This window comes from Belonocnema kinseyi, chromosome 9 (assembly GCF_010883055.1).
Source record: "Belonocnema kinseyi isolate 2016_QV_RU_SX_M_011 chromosome 9, B_treatae_v1, whole genome shotgun sequence".
Lineage (NCBI taxonomy): Eukaryota > Metazoa > Arthropoda > Insecta > Hymenoptera > Cynipidae > Belonocnema > Belonocnema kinseyi.
Window position 1 is genome coordinate 96,358,752 of NC_046665.1, and position 22,116 is coordinate 96,380,867.

Consider the following 22,116-nt stretch of genomic DNA (forward strand, 5'->3'; position numbering starts at 1 on the left):
TTTCATTGGCACCGTCGGAAAGAGGAGATCTTAAGCAATAAAAATATATGTGTCTCAATTTTTTCTAGTGTCGAATAGTCTTAGTTATTGGCCGTTGAAAAGGAGTGTACCGGTAGTGGCGTTTTGGCCGTTTAAGGGTTAAAATGTTCTGTTCGAAGGATTTGAAAAATTTGAGAGAATTTCAAAAGGTTCCAAGAAATTTGCAATTGAATACAGCAATTTAATATCAGATTTTAAAGGATTTGAAATATTTCAGGGTATTTTTAAAATTTCAAAATATTTTCAAGAACTTTAAAAAATTTAAAGAGACTTCAAACGGTTTTTAAGGATTTTAAATATTTGAGGATATTTTTGAAGATATCAAAGGAATTTTCCACTTATTTTTATCATTCAAAAGGATTTCAAAGAATTAAAAAAAAAATTAGAAAGATTATTTTTAAAAATTCCAAAGTACTTTCGAAATCTTAAAAAAAATTCTAGGTATTTAAAAATATTTCGAAGGATTTGAAAATTCAAGAAAATTTTAAAAGATTCCAACGAATTTTCAATTGATTACAGTAATTTTATATGATACTTTAAAAGATTTGATATATTTTAGAATATTTTAATAGATTTCCAGGAATTTTCAAAATGTAGTATGAGATTTTAAATGTTTTGAAATATTTTAGGGTATTTTTAAAATTGCAAGGAACTTTCAAGAGCTTTGAAAAATGTCAAGAGATTTTAAATATTTTAGGATATTTTAAAACATTCCAAGGAATTTTCAATTCATTTAAATAATTTTTAAGCGATTTCAAAGAATTTCATCGATTTTTTTTTCATGTTTCCTGGTTGAAGGTCGAACTACTTTGTTAAAAATTTAGTTCTTTTGGTTGATGATTCATCAACTTAGTTGGAAAAATTTGTTTTCTGAAAATTTAACTATTTTCTAGAAAATTCTTTTTGTTTCTGGTTAAAAATTAATTTTTTTAACTACAAATTTAACTATCCTATGTTTCATTGAAAAGTCTTTTTTTTTAGTTAAAAATGTTTATATTTTATTGAATACTCGTCTTTCTTGGTAGAAAATTAATTTTTTTTTTGTCGAAAATTTAATTATGATTAACCATGGTCGGAACCGCTAATTTTTTTATTACCGGCACTGGCAATGCATACTCTTCGTAAATTAAGATATTCTAAGTTTTGGCCCATAATTTTATTTTTCTCGTCTCTTTAAAATTCTTGAAAATTTTAAATAATATTAAAAAAAATATTTAACAAAATTAAATTAAAAATATTTAAAAAGCGAAATGAAATAAAACAAAAATTAAAATGTTCTGTTTTATCAATAATGTTTAGAAACATTGAGAAATAAATTATATCTATAAACAAAAAGAAATTGATAGTGCAGAAACTTCTTATAATTATTGATAGATAAATAAATATAGCCTTATTTAATAGTCAAAATAATAATAGTTGCATTTATTATTAAAAAATAATTTACAATTGAAAGTTTCTCTTTTAGATATAAATTTATAGGCTCAAACTTAATTTGGAAACTTCGATTTACAAAATTCTCGAAAATTCAAAAGAAAAAATCCAAAAAATCTTTGTTTTGAGTGTTTGTGTTTCAATTTCGTGGAAATTTCCTCACAATCTGGAAGATATTCTATTTATATGATAAACTGATGAGTTTTTAAAATCATGTATAGATAGTATTTTTATGCTTCATTATCACATGTCAATTCCTAATTATGTATTTAATCTTCGATTGTAATGATCGATTTTATCTACACTTTGACGTCATTGGAAAAAATATCTTTTTCTTTCTTCATAAATAATATTTTGACACTGAATGATTATCAATACTTTTTTTTTATTTTGTTTAAAAGTTACCCAATGTTTAGCCTAAAAATACGATAACTTCCCTGATCGCTTCTTGAGTGAAGTAATCTGGCATTGTGAGTAAAAATGATTTTCAAATTTCCTAAATTTTTTCTTCAGGTTCAAATATTTTATTATTAAGCACAAAAATTTATACTTACGGTGCAAGGCATCCATGGAATGATATTTATAACCATAGTGATAATATCCAAGACTGCTTACAGTCTCTTTTTTTTGAGAATACATTGTTCTCAGTTTTGCTTTCAAGCACTGCACATTAAAAACTTATTATTTAAAATAGTTTTGTAACTTCGAATTAAATTAATTCCCATCCACTTGAATGGTTTCACATTTTAAACACTCTTGAAGATTACAAAGGAATCTGAATGTAATGCTTGTCCTCAATGTTGTCCAATCTTAAGGCACATGTAAACTGATAAGACAAATTATTTTACGAAATAAAAAATGAGTGGTAAATATTTTACGAATTTCGTCTTTAATGATTTTCGATACCAAAAATTACTTTACATGCTGCGACTTCACATGGTCTTCTTGGTGAAATTTTAGGTCCAAATATAGACATGCGTGTATTTTGTGATTGTTTGATTTACTGTGAAAATATTATTTTTTCACATATGCAAAAAATATTTATACTCTTCATTTTTAGTAAATTATATTTTTTCAATAGCAGGCACAATATTTGTACTTTAATTTTTATGTTTTATTTATTAGAATATATTTAGACTGTTATAATAAATAACAAATTGGTAATAACAAATTGATATCGGCGACTGCTCGTTCAGTTATTAGACATTATGGAACAAAGCTCTTTCGATGATAACTTCCGACTCTAATGACTTGATACGAGAGTGGTAGAACAAATAAATAAGTCTCTTGTCAAACGTGCCATAAACGATATCAGCGCGTCACGGCATTGGTTTGGAAAAAAGTATCTTGCAAAATAATTATCTGGCGACCTGATGTCGTTAATTATTGGGACAATAGGTGCTACATACCAGGGCTCGGATCGTGCGACTTTTTGTTTATTTTTTAAATCAACTAAACAATAGCTTTGTTACCCAAAAAATCGATTTTTTACCAAAAAGATGAGTTTTCAAAAAACAGTTATATTTCTAACCTAAGGATTGATTTTTTTTTTACCAAAGAAGATAAATTTGTAACAAGATAGTTACATTTTCAACGAAAAGAATTAGTTTTCTATTAAAAAAGACGAATTTTCAACAACAAAAAAAGATAAAATTTCTAATAGAAGAGATAAATATTCAAAAAGATTTCAACCAAGAATTATTTTGCAGCCAATAAAGAAAAAAAAGTTTAATTTTTATAACAAAAAGACGAGTTTTCTACGAAATAATTGAATTTCTAACAAAGAAGATAAATTTTATTTTAAAAAGACGGATTTTCAACAAATTGCATCAATTTTCAACCAAATATCTGAATTTTCAAACTTGAAAAGATAAATTTTCAACCAAAAACGGAATAGTTAAATTTTCATCAAAAAATGCAATTAAAAAAACGAATTTTAAACAAAAAAAGTTTATTTTTAACCAAACTGTTGAGTTTTCAAGCAAAAAATTTAATTTTTAGTTAAAACAAGTAATTTTCTACCAAAAAAGATGAATTTTCAACAAAATGCATACATTTTCAACAAGATATTAACATTTTCAAGCAAAAGAATTAATTTTCTATTAAAAAAGACGAATTTTAAACAAAAAAATATAAAATTTCTAATAGAAGAGATGAATTTTCAACAAGATTTCAAATTTGAACCGAAAATGATTTTCCAGACAATAAAGAAAAAAAGTTTAATTTTTATAACAAAAAGACGAGTTTTCTACGAAATAATTGAATTTCTAACAAAGAAGATAAATTTTATTTTACAAAGACGGATTTTCCACTAATTGCATCAATTATCAACCCAATATCTGAATTTTCAAACTTGAAAAGATAAATTTTCAACCAAAAAATGGAATAGTTAAATTTTCATTAAAACATGCAATTAAAAAAACGAATTTTAAACAAAAAAAGTTTATTTTTAACCTAACTCTTGAGTTTTCAAGCAAAAAATTTAATTTTTAGTTAAAACAAGTAATTTTCTACCAAAAAAGATGAATTTTCAACAAGATAGTAACATTTTCAAGCAAAAGAATTAATTTGCTATTAAAAAAGACGAATTTTCAACAACAACAAAATATAAAATTTCTAATAGAACAGATGAATTTTCAACCAGATTTCAAACTTTAGCCAAGAATGATTTTTCAGCCAATAAAGAAAAAAATTTAATTTCCATAACAAAAAGACGAGTTTTCTATGAAAAAGTTGAATTTCAAACCCAGAAGATTAGTTTTCTTTAAAAAAAAAATATTTTCAAGAAATCACATCAATTTTCATCTAGATATCTGAATCTTCAAACTTGAAAAGATAAATTTTCATTAAAAAATGCAATTAAAAAAAAAACGAATTTTTTAATTTAAAAAACAAATGTTCAACAAAAAAGTTTATTTTTAACAATACAGTTGAGTTTTCAGGCAAAAAATTTAATTTTGAGTTAAAACAAGTAGTTTTCTACCAAAAAAGATGAATTTTCAACAAAATGCATACATTTTCAACAAGATAGGAACATTTTCAACCAAAGGAATTAATTTTCTATTAAAAAAGACAAATTTTCAACAACAACAAAATAAAAAATTTCGAATAGAAGAGATGAATTTTACACAAGATTTCAAATTTTAACTAAGAATGAATTTTTAGCCAATAAAGAAAAAAAAGTTTAATTTTTATAACAAAAAGACGAGTTTTCTACGAAATAGTTGAATTTCTAACCAAGAAGCTAAATTTTATTTTAAAAAGACGGATTTTCAACAAATTGCATCAATTTTTAACCAAATATCTGAATTTTCAAACTTGAAAAGATAAATTTTCAACCAAAAAATGAAATAGTTAAATTTTCATTAAAAAATGCAATTAAAAAAACGAATTTTAAACAAAAAAGTTTATTTTTAACAAAACAGTTGAGTTTTCAAGCAAAAAATTTAATTTTTAGTTAAAAAAAGTAATTTTCTACCAAAAAATATGAATTTTCAACAAAATACTTAGATTTTCAACAAGATAAAAGGGTTTGAACCAAAAAAGTTGAATTTTATACCTAAAAGACGAGTTAAAAAAATATATAAAATTTCTACCATAAGAGATGAATTTTCAACAAGAATTGAAATTTTATCCAAAAAAGATTTGTCAATCAAATAAGAAAACGAAATGCCATCTCAAATGTTAATTTATCATAACAAAAAGACAAGCTTTATACAAAACAGTTGAATTTCTAACCAAGAAGATAACTTTCCTTAAAAAATACGGATTTTCAACAAATTACATATATTTTCAACTAGATATTTGAGTTTTCATACTTACAAAGATAAATTTTCTACCCGAAAGACGAATTATAAAAAAAATGAACGTTCTACCATAAAAGATGAATTTTCAACAAGAGTTGAAATTTTGAACTTGAAAAAATCAATTTTTAACCAAAAATGGACTAGTTTATTTTCATACAAAAATTTCAATTAAATACCGAAAATAAAATTTTCAACAAACAAGTTCATTTACAACCAACCAGTTGAGTTTTCAAGCAAATAGTTAATTTTTTAGTTAAAACGATTAATTTTGAACCTTAAAAGATGGATTTTCAAACCAAAATGACAAAAATGCATTTCTTTGGTTGAAAATAGCTATTTAATTGAGATTTTTTTTTTCTTCGGATGAAAATGAATTTTTGCCGAAAATTTCATTGTTGAAAATTTGTTTCTTTTTTGTTTGGCAATTATAATTTTTTTATCTGAAAATCTAATTACTATTCTAGTTGTATATTCTATAATTTTACTTCAAAATTAATTTCTTTGTTTGAACATTCATTTTTTTAAATACAAATTTGATTATTCAATTTTTGGCTGAAAAATTATCTTTTTTATTTGAAAATACGCTTTTTTTGGTTAAACATTAACTTTTTTTAACTTCAAACTTAATTATTTCAATTTTGGTTGACAATTTATCGTTTTTAGTCAGAATTATTTTTCTTCTTTTTTTGTTGAAAAATAAACTATTTTGGTTGAAGATTCATTCTTTCATTTGACAACTCATTTTTGTGTTTAAAATTCAATTATTCTAGTTTAGATTCATAATTTTAGTTGAAAGTTCATCAGTTTGGTTAAAAGTTAATTTTTTAACCAAAAATGTAACTGCTCTATTTTTGGTTGAAAATTTGTCTTTTGTAATTCCAAATTCCACAATTTGTCTGATAATTTTTTTTAGATTGAAAATTCAACTATTTTGATGAAAATTTACGTATTTTGTCAAAAAATCGATTCTTTTCTACAAAATATCTTTTTCCATGAAAATAATTATCATTTTAGTTGAAAAATCATCTTTTAAGTGGGAAATGAAATTATTTGGTTGAAAGTTGAACTCTTTTGCTAAAAATTAATTTTTTTGGTTGGACATTCATCATTTTAATTTAACAAAACCAGTTCCTTAGTTGAAAACTTGTTTTTTCTTTAGAGGAAAATATTTTTTTATCGAAAGTTCAACTGTTTTGTTAAAAATTTATTGCTCTTTTAGTTGAAATTTTTTTAAACTGAAAATGTAACTATTATTCCAGTTGAACATTTTATAATTTTATTTAAAAATTGTATCTCTTTGTTCGAACATTCATTTTTTGGCTACACATTTAATTAATCAATTTTTGGCTGAAAAATTATATTTATTAATTGAAAATACGTGTTTTTTGGTTGAACATTAACTTTTTTTAACTTAAAACTTAATTATTTAATTTTTTTCTGACAATTTATCGTTTTTAGTCCAAATAATAATTTTTTAGTTTGTTGAAAATTCAACTATTTTACTTGAAAGTTCATCAATTTGGTTAAAAGTTAATTTTTTTTATTGAAAATTTAACCGTTCCATTTTTGGTTTAAAATTTATCTTTTGTAGTTCAAAATACAACAATTTCTCTGATATATATTTTTTTTATTAAAAAATCAACTATTTCGATGAAAGTTGACGTATTTTGTTAAAAAAACAATTTTTTGTCGAAAATATCTTTTTGCAGTTAAATATTTATCATTTTAGTTGAAAAATCATCTTTTTGGTAGGAAATAAAATTATTTGGTTGAAAGTTGAACTCTTTTGCTAAAAATTAATTCTTTGGTTGGACATTCATAATTTTAATTAAAAATTCTTTTCTTTGGTTAAAAAATAGCTATTTAATTGAAAAATTGTTTTTTCTTTGGAAGAAAAGATTTTTTTGTCCAAAATTTAACTGTTTTGTTAAGAAAAATGTTCTCTTTTTATTAATTTTTTTAAAAAATTGAAAATTTAATTATTATTCTAGTTGAATATTTTATAATTTTACTTAAAATTTTATCTCTTTGTTCGAACATTCATTTTTTGACTACACATTTAATTAATCAATTTTTGGCTGAAAAATTATATTTTTTAATTGAAAATACGTGTTTTTTGGTTGAACATTAACTTTTTTTTAACTTAAAACTTCATTATTTAAATTTTTTCTGACAATTTATCGTTTTTAGTCCAAATAATAATTTTTGTTTTTGTTGAAAATTCAACTATTTTAGTTGAAAGTTCATCAATTTGGTTAAAAGTTAATTTTTTTTATTGAAAATTTAACCGTTCCATTTTTGGTTTAAAATTTATCTTTTGTAGTTCAAAATACAACAATTTCTCTGATATATATATATATTCTTTTATTAAAAAATCAACTATTTCGATGAAAGTTGACGTATTTTGTAAAAAAACAACAATTTTTTGTCGAAAATATCTGTTTGTAGTTGAATATTTACCATTTTAGTTGAAAAATCATCTTTTTGGTTGGAAATAAAATTATTTGGTTGAAAGTTGAACTCTTTTACTCAAAATTAATTTTTTTGGTTGGACATTCATAATTTTAACTAAAAACTCTTTTCTTTGGTTGAAAAATAGCTATTTAATTGAAAAATTGTTTTTTCTTTGGAGATAAAGATTTTTTTGTCCAAAATTTAACTGTTTTGTTAAGAAAAATGTTCTCTTTTTATTATTTTTTTTTTTAAATTGAAAATTTAACTATTATTCTAGTTAAATATTTTATAATTTTACTTGAAAATTCATCTCTTTGGTTTAAAATTCATTTTTTTAACTAAAAATTTAATTATTCAAATTTTGGCTGAAAAATGTTGTCTTTTTTGGTTGAAAATACGTCTTTTCTTTTTGAAAATTAATTTTTTTAACTTAAAACTTAATTATTTCAGTTTTCGTTGATAATTTATCGTTTTTGGTCGACATTATTTTTCTTTTTTTGTTGAAACTTCAATTATTTTAGTAGAAAGTTCATCAGTTTGGTTAAAAGTTAATTTTGTTTAATTGGAAATTTAAACATTCCATTTTTAGTTGAAAAATTATATTTTGTAGTTCAAAATTCGACAATTTGTCTGCTAAATTTAAAAAAAAATTGAAAATGCAACTATTTCATTGAAAATTTACGCATTAAAAAAAAAACGATTTTTCTTTGCAGAAAATATATTTTTCCAGTTAAATATTTATTATTGAGTTGAAAAATCATCTTTTGGGTGGGAAACAAAATTACTTGGTTGAAAGTTGAATTCTTTTGTTAAAAATTATTTTTTTGTTGTTGTACATTCATAATTTTAATTTAAAAAATTATTTCTTTGTTTGAAAAATAACTATTTAATTGGAAACTTGTTTTTTCTATGGATTAAAAGGAATTTTTAATGCCGAAAATTTAACTGTTTTGTTGCAAATTCGTTTCCTTTTTGGCTGAAAATTATTTTTTTTTTTAAACTAAAAACGTAACTATTATTCCAGTTGAATATTCCATAATTTTAGTTAAAAATTCATCTCTTCGGTTGAATATTCATTTTTTGACTAAAAATTTAATTATTAAATTTTTGCCTAAAAAATTATTTTTTTCTAGTTTAGTTTGACTTTTTTTAAAAATTATCTATTCTATTTGAAGATTCATTAATTTTAGTTGAAAAATAATTTTTTGAACTAAAAACGTAACTATTCTAGTTTCTGTTGAAAATTCTTTCTTTTTTTTTAGTTCAAAATAAACTGTTTGGTTGAATATTTGTCTTCTTTAATTGAAAATTTAACTAGTTCGTTAAAATTAATGTTTTTTGTTGGAAAATTGTATTCTTTGGTAGAAAACTCACCTTTTTGTTTGAAAATTAATTTTATTGTTTAAAAATTCATTTTTTGGTTGAAAATTCAAGTATTCTTTTTAAAGATTCATTTATTTTATTTGAAAATTAATTAATTTGGTAATTTTTTGTTCTGTTGTGTTAAATGTCATTTTTGAATATTTACATGTATTTTCTTAATTAAACTTCGATATTATCACTTTTTAAATCCTCTTCATTCTGTATATCGATTTTAGATGACGGTTTATAATAACCACTATCGTCAATATTAAATTGAGATAAGTGGATTATTGACAAATTTATTTTTCCGAAGTTAGTGTCTTTGTGAGCCTGAAAAATGAGTGTAATTTAAATATTTAGGATTCAGTACTTTGAGATATAAGATTTAAAAAATCGGGAATTTTACCTTGATTATGTCGGACGCATCGAAAGTTTCTCGCTTAAATTTTTCGTTTCCTTTCCTCTTTCTTTCTTTTAAACTTGAAAAGAGTGTGTTCATTACTGTCATGTGCAGCTTCACTTTTTCTGATTTTGGTTTCATCAGACCTGAAACAAAAGTTAACTAATAACTTTTTATTTTGATTGGAAAATTAATAATTTTAGTTGAAAATTCATCTCTTTGGTTGAAAATTACATTATTTGGTGGAAAATTAGTTGTTTTTTTTGTTGCCAATAAATTTTTTTTAACAAAATGTAATTTTTCCCTTTTAGGTTGAACGATTGATCTTGCTTAGTTGAAAATTGAATTATTTTATTAAAAAATTATATATTTTTTTTACTAAAAATACAAATTTGTTGGATGTAAATTCACACGTCTTCTAATTAGTTCAATTATTTGGTTAGAAATTGAACTGTTTTTTGTAAAAGTTTAATCTTTTTGGTTTAAAAATTGGTCCGTCTGTTTGAAAATTTATCTCTTTGGTTTAAAATTCGATTATTCTGTTTCAAAATATTTTTTTGTTACGAATAAAATTTTTTAAATAAAAATATAACTTTTCCAATTTCGTTAATAATTTGTCTTGTTTAGTTGAAAATTCCACTATTTTTTCTTCAAATTTATTTTACCGTTTATTTATTTTTGTACTAAGTCATATTTGTTGGTCGAAACTCTATTTTTTGGGTGGAAAATTATTTTATTTTGACAGGAAAGTTGTCCTTTTGGATTTAAAATTCATATTTTTTTATTGAAAATTCAACTTTCTTCTAGAAAATTCAATTATTTGGGGCAAAATTCAACTGTTTTTGGTTTAACTTTAATCTTTTTTATTTGAAAATATGACTATTTATTTGAAAATGTATATTTAAAGTTTGAAAATTCAACGAATTGGTTAAACATTCAATTATTTGATTGAAAATTTAATTATTTTTATTAAAATTGAAGTATTTTGTTAAAAAGTGATCTTCATTTTTCAAAAATCAAACCTTTTTTTAAACATTCGTCTGTTTGGACATAAAATTCGTCCTTATTGTTTGAAAGTTTTTGGTTTAATTTTTATCTTCTTTGTTTAAAAATTCGATTATTCGGTTAAAAAATTTTCTGAAGTGTCGAAAATTCAATTGTTTTGTTGAATATTTTTCTATTTGGACAGAAAACTCGTAGTTTTTTATAGAAAATTCACCTTTTTTTGGTGGTAGTTTAAAATCATTTTTGTTTGAAAAGTGAACTATTTTTTAAAAATTTTATCTTAAAAGGTTGAAAACTCAATAATTTAATTGAAGATTCAACTATTTTATTTAAGTTTGAATTTATCGCTTTGAATTTGAAAATTCATCCTTTTTGTCTGAAATTCATCATTATTCTACAAAATTTAATTATTTGGTTGAAAATGCAACTGTTTTTAGTTTAATTTTAATCTTCTTTCTTTAAGAATTCGACTATTTGGTCAAAAATTCTTTTTGAGTGGTCGAAAATTCAATTGTTTTGTTGAATATTCTTCTATTTGGACAGAAAAATCGTCCTTTTCGATTGAAAATTCATGTTTTTTTTCTGAAATTCATCTGTCTTCAAAAAAATTTAATTATTTGGTAGAAAATTCTGCTGTTTTTGGTTGAAGTTTAGTCTTTTTTATTAGAAAAGTGGACTATTTGTTTAAAATTGCATCTTCAAAGTTTGAAAAGGCATCAATTTGGTTCAAAATGTAATTATTTTGATCAAAATTTAACTATTTCTGTTAAAAAGTGATCTTATTTTTCAAAAATTAACCTTTTTTAAACTTTGTTATGTTTGGACAGAGACTTCGTCTATTTGGTTTAAAAATGGATATATTTGTCGTTGGAAATGCAAATAAATTCTAAAAAAATATGAAAGATTTGGTTGAAGGTTTACGTTTAATCTTTTTTATTTGAAAATGCGACTACTTGTTCAGAAACTCATCTTTATTGGTCGCAAATTCAAATGATTTGTTGAATATTCTTCTATTTGGACCAAAAACTCGTCATTTCTGATTGAAAATTCATATTTTTTGGTGAAAATTCAAATTTTTTTTTAAAAATATCAATTATTTGGCTGAAAATTAAACTGTTTTTTAACTTTCATCTATTTGGACATAAAATTCGTCCTTTTAGATTGAAAATTTATCTGAAATTCATCTGTCTTCTAACAAAATTAATTAGTAGGTTAAAAAGGCAACTGTTTTTGGTTTAATTTTAATCTACTTTGCTTAAAAATTCGACAATTTGGTTCAAAATTCTTCTTTAATGGTCGAAAATTAAATTTTTGTGTTGAATATTCTTTTATTTGGACAAAAAACTCGTCCTTTTTTATTAAAAATTCATACCATTCATTGAAAATTAAACTTTTTTCTAAAATAATAAATTATTTGGCGGAAAATTCAACTGTTTTTGTTTGAAGCTTCATCTTTTTGTTGGAGAAGTGGACCATTTGTTTCTAATTTTATCTTGAAAGGTTAAAAACTCAATAATTTAGTTGAAAATTGGACTATTTGGTTTAAATTTGAACTTGTTGAAAAGTAATTTTTCTTGGTCGAAAATTCAACTGTTTTCTTAACTTTCATCTATTTGGAAATAAAATTTGTCCTTTTCGATTGAAAATTCATGTTTTCTGTCTGAAATTCATCTATCTTCTAAAAAATTTAATTATTTGGTTAAAAATGTAATTATTTTTATGAAAATTTACCTATTTTGTCAAACAGTGATCTATATTTTTCAAAAATTCACCTTTTTAAAACTTTTTGTTTAAAAATTCGACTATTTGGCCGAAAATTCTATTTTTTGTTAAATATTCTTCTATTTGGCCCGAAACCCCGTCTTTTTTAATCAAAAACTCATATTTTTTGTTGGAAATTCAACTTTCTTCTAAAAAAATCAACAATTTGGTTAAAAATTGCACTATTTTATTAAAAATTTAACTATTTTTTTAAAAAGTTTTTTTTTTGTTGAAACTTGAACTGTTTTCTTAACTTTTATCTATTTGGACATAAAATTGGTCCTTTTCGATTGAAAATTCATCTTTTTTGTCTGAAATTTATCTGTCTTTTAAAAAATTTAATTATGTGGTTGAAAATGCAACTGTTTTTGGTTTAATTTGAATCTTCTTTCTTTAGAAATTTGACTATTTGATTCAAAATTCTTCTTCAGTGGTTGAAAATTCAATTATTTTGTTGAGTGGTCAAAAATTTAATTTGTTTGTAGAATATTCTTCTATTTGGACAAAAAAGTCGTCGTTTTTTTATTAAAAATTTATATTTTTTGTTGAAAATTGAACCTTCTTCTCAAAAATTTAATTAACAGGTTGAAAATTTAACTGTTTTTGGTTTAATTTTAATCTTCTTTGTTTAAAAATTCGACTAATTGGTTCAAAGTTCTTCTTAAATGGTCAAAAATTCAATTGTTTTGTTGAACTGTTTTCTATTTGGGCAGAAAACTCGTCCTTTTTTTATAGAAAATTCATATTTTTTGTTCAAAATTTAACTTTCTTCTCAAAAATTTAATTCTTTTTTTGAAAATTGAACTGTTTCTGGTTTAGTTTTAATCTTCTTTGTTTAAAAATACGACTATTTGGTTAAAAGTTCTTCTTTAATGGTCGAAAATTCAATTATTTTGTTGAGTGGTCAAAAATTTAATTTGTTTGTAGAATATTCTTCTATTTGGACAAAAAAGTCGTCGTTTTTTGATTGAAAATTTATATTTTTTGTTGAAAATTGAACCTTCTTCAAAAAAATCCAATTATTTGTTTGAAAATCTATATTTCTTTAAAAGTTTAATGTCTTTTGTTTGAAAATTGGACTATATGTTAAAAAATTTAACAATATTGTTAAAAATTCAATTATTTGGTTGAAAATGTAACTATTTTGTTAAAATGTCATCTTTTTTGGTTGAAATGAATAAACAAATAAAAAAAATTTTATTTTAATTCTGAAATTGCTATATTGCTTTTAAAAAAGATTCTGTTTAAAAATTTTTAAAAACCATTACAAAATTTGAATTATAATGATGAGGGAAAAAAATTGGTTTTGCAGCTACCCTGGTTATTGCAACAAAATAAAAAAAATATCGTAATATACCTTGTTCAGCAAAATATTCGACTATTTTGTCTGATAATTCCTGAAGATGTCCATGTTCATCGATTATTCCGGCATATAAAATATGAACTTTAGATGGGTCCTTGTTCATACAAGTGACACCTTCCGCTTCGATAATTATGGGTCCATTTTTTTCAATAAAAGGCCTGATGTGCGGAACAAAATACTTAAATAAACGCTGAAATTTTTAGATAAGAAATTTCGAAAAAAATGTAGTTACAAACGCGAATTTTTAGATTAAAAAATTAGTCATAGGAGGCTTACTCAATTATTTCTTTTTTGCAAGCACTCAGAACTTCGGTTGCTTCTTTCTTTTCTTTTTCATCAAACAACCACAAAACATCAAGCGTAAGATGTAACCTTTTTCCAATTTGAAAAAGGTTTTCTTTCACTCCTCGAGATTCTTTTCCACTATTTGTTAAAACTTCATTTTTGAAGGCATTAAAATTATTAATTATGTGCTCATGATTCATAGGTATCGATATAAAGTGAGTGCATCTCGCTTTATACCTTGATTCCTTTGCTATTGAATCGATCTTGTGTCTGGCTGATATTATTTCTTCCCCATTAGAACCGATGACGACTGAAAAAATAAGTGGAAATTTTTCTTTGTCAGATAACTCATTCCTGATATAATATGATTCTTTTTAATATCAGAAAAAAATTAATGTACGTGAATGAATAATTTTCAAGAGTGGAGTTGATAACTGAATAGGGTTGTTTCCAAAGTCAGATATTATTTTTCCAATAAATGTATCTTATAGTATATAAAATTCTAATTATAAAAACGCCCATAAAATATTATTTACATATTGTTTACTATTTTTAATTTAATATTGAAATATGAATTTTTTATCACGATGTCGATTGGAGGGCCCCTTTGACGTCAAACGGGTCGGATTTTCCACCAATCACAGTTCGCGTGTCAGTGGTTCTCAAATATACTCAAATATACTCTTAAACCAAATATTACAATCGGATAATTTTTTGTGTCACATAAACGTTAACAAATAAAACTATCAAATAAAAATAGGCAAAATTGACAGCGAACCGTGGCCTAACCTCTTTATCATGAGTTTCACATCGTCATAATGATGAGAACCTCTGAGTCATGTGACAACCACGCGACACCAATTTGAATCAGTTTTTTACCGCCTTCAATTTTTAATAATTTTTTTCTGCTGAACGACACAAAAGAAAAAGAAAATTATAACGCACCTTCGATTCAGACTAAAATTATGTACTACAAAAATATTTTATCTAAAATCGCGAAACAACCCTATTGTAGATATATAAGGGGCCGTAATTAAATTGCGTAACTATAGCCCCCCCCCCCCGTAACAACATATTTTCACCCCCCCCCTTACTGTATGTAATTTTTAGTTTCAGAAAATGTTTTGTTAGTTATTGCTAGTAGAATTAGTCAGGTAATCCGAGAACTTCATTTTCGAAATTCCCTGATTTTTCCTTAACTATTTTTTTATTTTTATTGATTATTAAGGTAGTTGTGCAAAAAGTCAGATATCTGAAAAAAATATTTTTTCTATGGAATAAAACATTGTCAAATAAAAAACATTATTTTTTAATAAAAATGCTAAAATGTTTTCTGGATGAAACTTGAACTTAAAAAAAAAATATCGCTTTTTAATCAAAATTAATAAAATTTAATATTTTTTTTTAAAAGACATCGTTTTTGGTTGAAAATTCATATTTTGTTGCTGATAAGTATAAATATTGCTTCTTTCTTTGAAAAAATGCAACTGGTTTCTTAAAAATTAAACTATTTCATAGAAAACCTACTTTTCTCTAAAATTCCTTTTTTTGTTTTAAAAGTCAATTGAAATCTTTTTGGATGAAAATTCATCTCTGTTTTAGTAGAATTTTCATTTTTCTTTTACAAAAATGCAACTGTTTGGTTGAAAATTTAACAATCTTTTTAAAAAGTCATGCTTTTTGGTTAAATTTCGACTACATAGCAGAAAATTAACTTATTGTTTACCATTTTTATTTTGTTGTTGGAAACTGAACTGGTATCTTCTTTGGATAAAAATTTAACTCTTTTTTTAAAGTTTTTTTTTTAATTCATCTGTTTTAGAAGAAATTTCATCTTTCTTGAATAAAAATCAACTGATCGGTTAAAAATTTAACCTCTTTTTTTAAAGTTTATTGTTTTGATTTGAAAATTCACCTGCTTTGGCAAAAATTACATCTTTCGTGGATAAAAATGCAATAATCTAATTTTTGTTTGAAAATTCTGAGGTTTTGTTGAAAATTTAACTATTTCCTAGAAAATGTACTTTTTGCTTAAAATTTATATTTTGATGTTGAATAGAGATTTATCTGTTTTAAGATAAACTTTATCATGCATGGATAAAAATACAATTCTTTGGTTCAAAATTAAATATTTTGTTAAAAAGTCATACTTTTTGGTTGAAAATTCTACTGTTTTGTTGAAAATGTAACTATTTCATAGAAAATTTACTTTTTCTTTAAAATTTAAATTTTGGTTTTCAAAAATAAAATAAAATCTTTTCTGGATGAAATTTAAACTTTAAAAAAATGTCGCTTTTTAATAAACATTCATCTGTTTTAGTAGACATTTCTTGCTTTTTAGATAAAAATTAAACTATTTCGTACATAATTCAATTCTTTTGTTAATAGTGCACCTTTTTTGGTTGAAAAAATTCTTCCTTTAGAATTGAAAATTTAATTTTTTGTTGGAAACTTATCTTTTTTTTATAAAATTCATATTTGATCCTAAAAATTCAACTGGAGAAACTTCATCTTTTTTAAAAAAATGCAACTATTTGGTACAGAATTCAACTATTTTGTTAAAAATTCATCCCTTTTCGATTGAAAATTTAATTTTTCGTAGTAATTTATTTCCTGTTTCGAAGTTTCATATTTTGATCTTGAAAACTCAACTGAAATCTCTTTTAACCCCAATTTTAACTATATTTTTCAAAATTTATCTTTTTTATTTAAAAATTAATCTGTTTTAGTAGAAATGTCTTTTTTATGACAATTAAACTTTTGTTTAAAAATTCTTCTTTCCTTAAATATTTAACTATTTTGTTTGAAAGCTTTATTATTTTGTTAAAAATAATCTATTTTAATTGATAATTTAACTGATTGGGCACAAGTTAAACAACATTGTTGAAAAAAAATTTTCATTTAAAGCTTATGTCTTTGGTTGAAAATTTAACAGTGGAGTCAAAAAGCCTTTTTTGAGGGGTTTTAATTTTTTTTTGTGCTGAAAATGCAGCTTTTCCTTTTTTTAAGATTTATCTTTTTCAGTTGAAAATTCTCTTTTTCTAGTAAAGAAATCATTTTCTTGGCTTCAAATTTCATATTTCTGGGTAAAAATGCATCAGCTTCGTGGAAAATTAATTTTTTGTGTAAGTCATATTTTGGTTTGAAAATTCAATTTTGGTGAAGAAAATTCGTCTTTTGGCTTAAAGATTCAACTATTTAGATAAACTGTTAATCCTTTTTCGATTGCAAAATCTTTATTTGATTAAAATTCGTCTTTCTGTTTAAAAATTCTTTTCTTTTTTTATTTGTATAAATTTCAATTTTTTATTCAAATATATTCTTTGGCACTTTTTTATTTAGAAATTATCCTTTCAGGTTGAAAATTCAACTATTATATTCAAAATTGTATTATTTTGTTGTAAATTGAAGTATTTGGTTAAAAATTCATATTTTATAGTAGAATGGACATTTTTGTTTAAAATAAATTAATAAATTTGAAATTTTTTTCTGAAATACTGTTTTATTCCATTTATAAAAGATTCTATGTTAAAAATATTACAAGTTTAAAATGTTGGTACTTCAAAATTAAGGTAGTTGTCGTGCCAAAAGTCAGATATCTGAAAAAAATAGTTTTTCTATGATTTTAAGAATCAAAATATTATAACTGACGTAATTTCAAATAAAAAACATTATTTTTTTTATAGAAAATGTTAAAATTCACAAGAATAAACATTAATTTCAACCATGTTTTTTGCAATTAAATTTTTTCTGACCGTCGCTTCTTACAACATTTTGAAAAGTGGTTGCATTTTAATAAATAACGGCTCATTTTTTCCGGGAAAACATTCTTTATAACTCTACTGGTTCTACTTTTAAAAGTAAAATTTTCAATTTCTGAAATCGTTAGAACAATTATTTTTTAAACAAATAATTATATTTTAGTATTATTTATTTATTTTTAAAATTAATGTTTCTTTTGTGATTTTGAATATTTTTCATAATAAAGAATGTTTTTTTGATTTGAAACGACATCAGTTATAATATTTTGATTCTTAAAATCATAGAAAAACTATTTTTTCCGATATCTGACTTTTGGCACGACAACAACCTTAATATTGAAATACCAACATTTTAAACTTGTAATATTTTTAACATAGAGTCTTTTATAAATGGAATAAAACAGTATTTCCGATAAAAATTTCAAATTTATTAATTTATTTGAAACAAAAATGTCCATTCTACTATAAAATATGAATTTTTAACAAAATACTTCAATTTCCAGCAAAACAATACAATTTTCAACATAATAGTTCAATTTTCAACCTGAAAGGATAATTTCTCAATAAAAATGTGTCAAAGTATATATTTGAATAAAAAAATGAAATTTATACAAATAAAAAAAAAAGAATTTTTAAACAAAAAGACGAATTTTCAAGAAATAAAGATTTTGCACTCGAAAAAGGAATAACAGTTTATCTAAATTGTTGAATCTTTAAGCCAAAAGACGAATTTTCTTCACAGAAATTGAATTTTCAAACCAAAATATGACTTTCTAGCAAAAAATTAATCTTACACTAAACTGATGCATTTTTACTCAACAAACATAAAAGTTTAAGCCAAGATAATTATTTCTTTTCTAAAAAATGAAAATTTTCGACTAAAAAAGATAAATTAAAAAAAAATGGAAAAGTTGCATTTTCAGTAAAAAATTAATTAAAAACCTCCCAAAAAAATCTTTTCGACTCCGCAGTTAAATTTCCAAACAAAGATATAAGCTTCAAATAAAAAAACTAATTTTTAACAATGATGTTTAACTAGTATCCAATTAGTTAAATTATCAATTAAAAAAGATTATTTTAAAAAAAACAGTACAACTTTCCACCAAAAAGATGAATTTTCAACTAAAAATATAAATCTTCAAGAAAAAAATGATTTCTTAACAAAGTAAGTAAATCTTTCAAACAAAATAGTTGAATACTCAAGGAAAGAAGAAGAATTTTTAAACAAAAGTGTCATTGTCATAAAAAAATGTTTCTACTAAAACAGATGAATTTTTAAATGAAAAAATAAAGAAATTTTGAAAAACGTAGTTAAATTTTCTGTTAAAAGAGATTTCAGTTGACTTTTCAAGATCAAAATATGAACTTTTAAACAGGAAATAAGTTTCTACGAAAAAATTGAATTTTCAATCGAAAAAGGATGAATTTTTAACAAAATAGTTTATTTTTGTACCAAATAGTTGCATTTTTATCAAAAAAAGATTAAATTTCTCCAGTTGACTTTTCAGGATCAAATATGAATTTTATAACAAAAAATAAGTTTCGAAGAAAAAATTAAATTTTCAATTCTGAAGGAAGAATTTTTTTCAATCAAAACAGATGAATTCTTAACAAAATAGTTGAGTTCTCTACGAAAGAAATTAATTTTGATCTAAAAAGCAAGAAATTTGTACTAAAACAGAGGAATTTTTATTAAAAACCGAAATTTTTTAAAGTTTAATTTTCATTCAGAAAAGATTTTATTTTATTTTTGAAAACCAAAATTTAAATTTTAAAGAAAAAGTAAATTTTCTATGAAATAGTTGAATTTTCAACAAAACAGCAGAATTTTCAACCAAAAATTGCATTCTTGCATTTTTATCCACGAACAGTGTTATTTCTGCCAAAGCAGGTGAATTTTTAAATCAAAACAATAAGCTTTAAAAAAAGAGGTTGAATTTTCAACCAAACAATTGTATTTTTAAACAAGAAAGATGAAATTTCTTCTGAAACAGATGAATTAAATAAAAATTAAAAAGACATAAATTTGTATCTAAAGAAGATTCCAGTTCAGTTTGCAACATGAAAATAAGAATATTAAACAGTAAGTTATTTTTCTGCTAAATTGTCAAAATTCTAATCAAAATGAATTTTCATCCAAAATGATTTCAATTGACGGTTAACACAAGAATAGGAAGTTTAAAGAAAAGTAAGTTTTCTATGAAATAGTTTAATTTTCAAGAAACCAGTTGCATTTTTTCAAAGAAAGAAGCAATATTTATACTTATCAGCAAAAAATATGAATTTAAAAAAAAATTAATGTTCAACGAAAAGAGCTGAATTTTTAACCAAAAAAAAAACGAATTTTCAACAACACAGTTGAATTTTCAACCATAAAGGATGTCTTTTTAAAAAATATTAAATTTTTCACGGAATAGTAATATTTATAACTAAAAATATAATCTTCAGGAGAAATTTTTGCGAATATGCAAAAATTACGTACATGAGTGAGCGACCCCCCCCCCCTTCAGCTTTTAGGTAATTTAAGTACGGTCCCTAATATAAAATTGAGACTTAACATAATATTTAATAACTGGTATCTAAAATTAATATCTAATTTATGAGTGTGATTCATGGTATTAGAGATAATAATAATTTATTTTGTACCTATATCTCTATCTTGTTTACGCGTGGGTATCTGTATCGATGTATTTGACTCTGTTTCTATTCTTTCCTTAGTTGACCCTTTTGGACCCGCGATAAGGGACAATAATGCTCTGAAATAATATATTCATAGAATTGCTTTGCAATTTTTAACATTAAAACAGAAGTTTGAAGTTCTCAATTATAAAACAAACAGGAAAACAATTTCATTGACTGAATCTGCGTTAATGAAGAGTCTACTTGTTTTTGGATGATTGATCAATTATTCTCTTAATTTTAAAAATACTACCAGGGTAGCAACAGGACCGGGAAAGACCGGGAAATGATAGGAAATTTAATTAAAAAACCGAGAATTTACTTCTGATCTGAATAATAATTTTAATTTAATTAATTTAATTCTGATTAATAATTTTTATCGATTTAAAATCAGGGTGGCCGCTGAACCAGGAAACCTGGAAAACGACCGAGAATTTTATGAGACCAGGGAAAACCGGGAAATGACAGTGAATTTAGTTTTTGACCGAGAATTTTACAAAATTTTTAGAATAAAATTTTTGTCCTACTGTGATTTCAACCATTTTTAAATAATTTCATAAATTGCGATTTTTATAAATTATTAGACTGGTCTAAAGGAAATAGCCGCAGTATAATTGACTTTGTTGTTGCGGATGAAAGACTAAGAGAGTTAGTCAAAGATACAAGGGTCATGAGGGGTTCTGAATGCAATACTGATCATTACCTTCTGATCTCAAAAATTAACTTAGGTCGGGGATGGAGAAAAAAGAGAATCAAGAAAGCAAAACAAACGCGAATCAAAATTGAGAACCTACAGAAACCGGACGTGCGAATAGATTTCCAAAATAAGATAATCGAAAGCATAGATATTGCAACATGGGAGGACCGTATAAAAAACAAAGATATAGAGGGCGCCTGGACAATATTACGGGATAACCGTGTTAGAAGTACGATCGAAGTGTGTGGTACCGCAGTTGTAGGAAGAATGTCTGGTGATGCGTGCTGGAATGATGAAATTCAGGCTGCCCAAAAAGTAAAGAGAGAAGCGTACAGGAGAACTTTGAACATCGCAGGTCTTAGCGATGAGGAAAAAAATAGACGTAGAAATGATTATAGACGCGAAAACAGGATACTCAGACGATTAGTTAAGAAACGTAAATATACAATCAGAGCAGAAGAGATGAAAATACAAAAAGACTTTAAAGGAAGCAAGAAACTGCTCTATAAAAAAATGAAAGGAAACAAAAGTACAGAATTTGTCAACATGAGAAATAGTAGGGGGGAAATGGTACATGATGCAGACGGAATACTAGAGGCTTTCAGAGACTATTTTAGGAGATAATTCGGAGATGAAATTATAGGACACCACAACTGCGATGTTGAACACGATGCGATAAAAAACTCAATTGAGAAAGTCTGTGTCACTGAGGTTAGGGATATAATTAACAACTTGAAAAACGGTAAGGCTGCCGGAGTAGACGGTATTAGCGCTGAAATGCTTAAACACGGTGGCGAGTGCATACCACATACACTTTGCGAATTGATAAATTTATGTTTCGAGATGGGAGACGTCCCAGACGATTGGGAAAACGCGATTATCACTTTAAAAATTTTCCATTTCAGATTTTTAAATTGTAAGCATATATTTCAATTTAAAGAAAGTTAAAATGCAGTTTTAAAGGCTTAAAAATCAGAAGTTTTTAAAATCAAGATTTTTTAAATAAAAAACAGGGTGGCCGCCGGACTGTGAATTTGACGAATTTTCAGAAGAAAAATCTGCCCAAGTTCGAT

At 24.0% G+C, this 22,116-nt stretch overlaps 1 protein-coding gene across 4 annotated transcripts in view; it reads right to left on the reverse strand.

Moving 5' to 3' along the window:
• The window catches only part of LOC117180007 (activating signal cointegrator 1 complex subunit 1), a 62,315-nt gene that overhangs the window by 31,103 nt on the left and 9,096 nt on the right, over window positions 1–22,116 (reverse strand). The window contains exons 2-7 of one of the 4 annotated variants that reach the window (XM_033372282.1): window positions 20,314–20,423; window positions 13,898–14,216; window positions 13,616–13,779; window positions 9,499–9,638; window positions 9,259–9,422; window positions 2,110–2,296 (exon numbers count right to left, since the gene is read on the reverse strand). In XM_033372282.1, the coding sequence (XP_033228173.1) occupies window positions 9,273–9,422; window positions 9,499–9,638; window positions 13,616–13,779; window positions 13,898–14,216; window positions 20,314–20,423 (883 nt within the window). In that variant the 3' untranslated portion in view covers window positions 2,110–2,296; window positions 9,259–9,272. Of the gene's footprint in view, window positions 1–2,024; window positions 2,297–2,376; window positions 2,966–9,258; window positions 9,423–9,498; window positions 9,639–13,615; window positions 13,780–13,897; window positions 14,217–20,313; window positions 20,424–22,116 lie in introns of those variants that run through there. The other 3 variants (XM_033372279.1, XM_033372280.1, XM_033372278.1) reach the window with 3 other exon arrangements.